Source organism: Coregonus lavaretus (genome assembly GCF_964263955.1).
Source record: "Coregonus lavaretus genome assembly, chromosome: 3".
NCBI lineage: Eukaryota > Metazoa > Chordata > Actinopteri > Salmoniformes > Salmonidae > Coregonus > Coregonus lavaretus.
The window spans coordinates 64,410,502-64,415,967 of NC_139990.1; the positions used below are offsets into that span (position 1 = coordinate 64,410,502).

Here is a 5,466-nt window from a genome sequence, read left to right on the forward strand (position 1 = left end):
ACAAATCTATACAATTGGCCAGAATTTGGTTGTTCATATTTACAAATCTATACAATTGGCCAGAATATGGTTGTTCATTTTTACAAAGCCATACAGATAGCTGTGTTTACCTTTTCTATAAATTATTTTCAAATTCTGTTTTCAGGCAAAATGTCTATCACTGTTCATTTTCACAAATATATACAAGAGGGCAGAATATGGAAGTCTATAAAAATGTCTTATTACCAATAACTTGCATCAATGTTTTCAGTAGCCTCTATCAAAAGCTCCTGCTTGCTTGTTGTGAATTATGCTCAGGTGCACATATTTCCAATTCAACCATGAGGCAAAAAATGTGGTAAAAGCTCTTGTTGATCCTGCAATCTGAACAAATACTGAACAAGATGCTGTATTTTCAGCTGATATTTCATTTGTTTATGGAAATGCATATTGTTTATGCAGTGTTGAGGAATGTGAAATAACACCCTTGATTATTTTTACTGTGATAACTTATTTTGCTTTTGTAAGCCAACACTTTTGAGATCAGTCAATAAATGCTTCTGGCATTGACTTATATGCTGCCCCTGTCTTCATGTTGTTGCTGGACATATCTTTTTGAAAATGTGTGTAGGTCACCTAAATCATCAGAAAAATTGCCCCCCCTGAGAATTTTTTCAGGAGCCGCCACTGCTTGGCTGCAGAACACCACCTACAGTAAACATTTGCAATTCTTATCGCAGAAATTGACTTTTGGACATTTAGGGCTGGGTATGTTTTGACAGTAAGGAGAATTGTGGTAGATTAAGGATCAAATTGCAGGGGCCTCATATCCGTTAATATGGCTTTAAGCGGCAGTTTTTCAAAGTAAGGGACAAAGTTTATGTTCGAAAGACAGAGGGACAAGTCTATTACACACACCCATTCAAGCAAGCACACACCCAAGAAAAGCATGCGTATTCACAAGCATAATGCAAATACCCAAGTATATGAATCCGTTGAGCAAGCATGTGGACACAGACATTAATCCATGGAAAATCTCCACGTGAAGGTGTAGAGTAGTGGTATGCAAACATCCATAAAAACTTTTCCCAGATGCTGGATCCGAGAGGAAAACATATGCTGATATTTTAATCTATGCTGTCTGTTGACCTAAATCTGACAGTGCAATCTGGTGCAACATGCTCTCTGTTTGTAAGTAGCCATGTATGGCTTCTCTATTGGAAGAGCAACCCTCAGACTGAATGTTTTAAATGAAAGACAAACATTTTTCAAAGGTGAAAGGATTGTAGAAGAAAACACTCTGATTTCACTGTTGATATTAAGCTGTCGAACCGATTTTAGCTTGTCTTGATACTTGAACAAGACATATATTATTATGAGGTTTTGTGGGCCAAAAACCTTAATTAAAGTGAATCTGACAAGCCCAGACAGCACAGCAACACGACACACACAGCGCCAAATCATACATACACAAACAATGAAGTAACCACACAAACAATGACGTTACCACACAAACAATGGTTACAAATGTGGGAAGTAGTAGTGGCCAAGGATATAAAGTTCTAATCGTGCAATGAATTTCTCCAATTCGCAGAGACTTTTTGGAACTTGAAAGATGGCCCCTGGCCTGTACCTTGTGGTATTGCACAAGGTCGGATTAGAAGAAGCAGTAGCCTACTGTGAGAGTTGGCAGACTTGGTACAGGAGGAAATTTAACAATAAAAAATTACTAAAGGTAAAGGAAGTACAAATAGTCTAACTGTGAAGTGCAGACAGTCAGACTTCATGCAGTGGGCCTTACCCAGGCTGTAGAGGCTGAGGGCCCCGTAGTCGAAGAAGTAGCAGATGTGGCGTGCCTCGGGGGACATGGTGCTGAAGGTGTGGGCACAGCTGGAGGTGAAGGGGTACACACAGATCAGCAGCATGTACACCAGCAGCGGCCAGGTGTAGCTCTCCGACAGGAAGTTCAGTGTGGAGCACAGGACGCTGAAGCGCCACAGGAAGTACCTGGGAAATGAGACGCGTCGCAACACCGTCAGTTCAAATTCAGATGAAATGAGAGAGTGATCGGAAGATTTCATACGAAGACAGGAAGACACCAATCTGATACATTTACATTTACATGATACGTATGCTTTCCAGTCTAAACCAGCCCTAATTGTTACAGAATACCTCCCGCTATCTATGGATCTGATCTTGTCTACATTCAGAGTGTTTGCATTGGTGTACATACCATGTGGGCAGGAAGTGGGTCCAGATGTTGACTGTCTCATTAGTCATCTGGAAGCTGCTAAGGATGCAGTCCAGGGCAGAGCTTTGGGGGTGACGATAGCCTGAGATGATCCCATCCTCCCGGAACACCTGAAGGCAAAACACAAACACATTTGCTGTGATACAGTACATACTTTAGGCTACTAAAGAGATTATCTAACATACAACTGGAGGACATCAAGACCTGTCCTGTGAGATTATTTAAGATACTCTTTGAAGAGGTAGGGTTTCAGATGGGGAAGGGACTCTGCTGTCCTAGCTTCAGGAGGAAGCTGGTTCCACCATAGGGGTGCCAGAAAAAAGAAGAGCTTTGACTGGAAGCCAGTGGAGTGCGCGGAGGAGCGGGGTGAAATAAGAGAACTTGGGAAGGTTGAACACCAGGTGGGCTGCGGCATTCTGGATGAGTTGCAGGGGTTTGATGGCACAAGCGGGGAGCCCAACCAACAGCGAGTTGCAGTAGACCAGATGGGTGATAACAAGTACCTGGATTAGGACCTGCACCGCTTTCTGTGAGAGGTAGGGTTATACTCTACGAATGCTGTAGAGCATGAACCTGCAGGAGCGAGTCACTGCTGCTTTGATGTTTGCAGAGAACAACAGGGTATTGTCCAGGGTCACGCCAAGGTTCTTTGCACTCTGGGAGGGGGACAAGGTGGAGTTGTCAAACGTGATGGAGGTCTTGGAGCGGGCAGGCCTTCCCCGGGAGGAAGAGCAGCTCCGTCTTGTCGAAGATGAGCTTGAGATGGTGGGCCGACATCCAAGCTGAGATGTCTGCCAGGCACGCAGAGATGCGTGTCGCCACCTGGGTGTCAGAAGGGGGGAAGGAGAAAAGTAGCGTGGGAGTGTCATCCGCATATCAATGATCGGAGGGACCATGTGAGGATATGACGGAGCCGAGTGACTTGGTGTATAGAGAGAAGAGGAGAGGGACTAGAACCGAGTGAGAGGAGAGGAGGATCTGATGGTTCACGGTGTCGAAGGCAGTGGATAGATCTAGGAGGATGAGAACAGAGGAGACAAAGTCAGCTTTGGCAGTGTGGAGAGCAGTCTCGGTTGAGTGACCCGTTGAGTGACCCGTCTTGAAGGCCGACTAGTTAGGATCAAGAAGATCGTTCTAAGAGAAATAGCGAGAGAGTTGGTCAGAGACAGGACACTCAAATGTTTTGGAATGAAAAGTAAGAAGGGATACTGGTCTGTAGTTTTTAACGTCAGAGGGCTCGAGTGTTGGTTTCTTGAGGAGGGGAGCGACTCGGGCCCTTTTGAAGTCAGAGGGGACACAGCCAGTGGTCAGGGATGAGTTGATGAGGGAAGTAAGGAATGGGAGAAGGTCTCCAGAGATGGTCTGGAGAAGGGAGGAGGGGATGGGGTCGAGCAGGCAGGTTGTTGGGTGTCACTTCAGATCCCCCCTCTTATTCCTTATAATTTAATAGGCAAAACTGATCCTATATCAGCACTGCTACTCTGAGATGCTTTGTGAATACGGACCCGGGTGAAGATGGAGCAAGGACTGGGTTGAACATAAGTGCAGACAGCCCTCTGGGAACTGTGTGACATATAATCCTGATCTCGACACCATTTCCTATATTTAGTAAAACATGAACATTCAGTCAGTGAAACCTCTGAAGGTTTGTGAAATGGTTGCAAAGGGTTCCTCTTTCAGTCTGGCCACTCTTACCTTGGGGACTTGGTGGATGTCGAAGAGCTGGGGGAGTTTGATGCTTAGCATGTCAGTGGGCAGTCTGATGGCCCCCCTCCCTCTCTGGCAGGCCTCCCTGAGCCTGGCCCTGCATCCCTGGCAGAGGACACACCAGACTGGGCAGTCAAATGCTGGGGCCTGGGGCCCCTCTCCAGGCCCTGGTTCCCATTGCATACAGCGGCCCCAGCCCCAGCCTTGGCCCCAGCCCTGGGCCCAGACCCCACCACCGCTGGCCTCCCCGCCCCCCCACCACAAAGGAAACACTGCAGAGAGAGAAAGGGAAAGGAAGACAATTGCTGTTAGATATAATGCTCTAGAAATGACACTGCCATACACTCAGATATAACGTGTGAACACTGTTACATACCCATCAGAACTAGAAATGTGTTTACATATCACACAAGACACATCCAATGTATGTGAACAGTTTGGGGAACAGTCCACTCTGTTTCCCCTGGTTTCAAATTACAAACCAACACAAAAACATTCCATAGAATTTTCTCATGGTTCCATCAAAATGAGTATTCCTTCCTTTGTCATAATGTCCTTGTTGACTGGACTCAACAGTCTTCCATTGTGTCAACCTTCTCTAGACGTCCCCAGACATGAACTCAGATTTAGACAGTGGTTAGCATTGTCACATTATGGTGGGCTGTTAGCTAACAAAGCTAGCATGACAATAACATGTTCCTGCTATGCAGTATTAAACAGAGGACTCCTTCTGTTCAGATAGCAAGGGAGATTGTCAATAAGAGTATTTTGTTTGTGAACCCAGCAAACCACACCGTGTTCAATATTCCAGGCATGCTTTGCTTGCCATTTTTCGGCTGGCAAAACAACATAAAACACTAGTTGGTTTGATGCAAATCTGTCATCGTCTATTGAGAGTTTCTGTTGAGGAAGTTTTATTTTGCCCTACTTACTGATATAAAAATGTCTCATGATCTCTCCCTGTCTCATTTTACATTTTTTACATTTTAGTCATTTAGCAGACGCTCTTATCCAGAGCGACTTACAGTTAGTGAGTGCATACATTTTTCATACTGGCCCCCCCGTCTCTTAGCAACACCTTCCTAATATTGAGTTGCACCCCCTTTTGCCCTCAGAACAGTTTCAATTCGTCAGGGCATGGACTCTACTAGGTGTTGAAATCGTTCCACAGGGATGCTGGCCCATGTTGACTCCAATGATTCCCACAGTTGTGTCAAGTTGGCTGGATGCCCTTTAGGTGGTGGACCATTCTTGATACACATGGGAAACTGTTGAGCATGAAAAACCCAGCAGCGTTGCAGTTCTTGACACACTCAAACCGGTGCGCCTGGCACCTACTACCATACCCTGTTCAAAAGTGCTTAAATCTTCTGTCTTGCCCATTCACCCTCTGAATGGCACACATACACAATCCATGTTTCAATTGTCTCAAGGCTTAAAAATCCTTCTTGAACCTGTCTAATCCTCTTCATCTACACAGATTGAAGTGGATATAACAAGTGACAACAATAAGGGATCATAGCTTTCAC

The 5,466-nt window shown here is 45.2% G+C and overlaps 1 protein-coding gene across 1 annotated transcript in view; it reads right to left on the bottom strand.

The window, feature by feature from the left end:
• The window catches only part of LOC311118142 (membrane progestin receptor delta-like), a gene marked incomplete at its 3' end in the record, with an annotated part of 5,804 nt that extends 1,675 nt beyond the window's left edge, over positions 1–4,129 (bottom strand). The window contains exons 1-3 of the mRNA XM_084157597.1: positions 3,926–4,129; positions 2,213–2,340; positions 1,781–1,986 (exon numbers count right to left, since the gene is read on the bottom strand). Coding sequence (XP_084013723.1) covers positions 1,781–1,986; positions 2,213–2,340; positions 3,926–4,120 — 529 coding nt within the window. The 5' untranslated portion in view covers positions 4,121–4,129. The remainder of the gene's footprint in view (positions 1–1,780; positions 1,987–2,212; positions 2,341–3,925) is intronic.
• Positions 4,130–5,466: the final 1,337 nt, after the last annotated feature.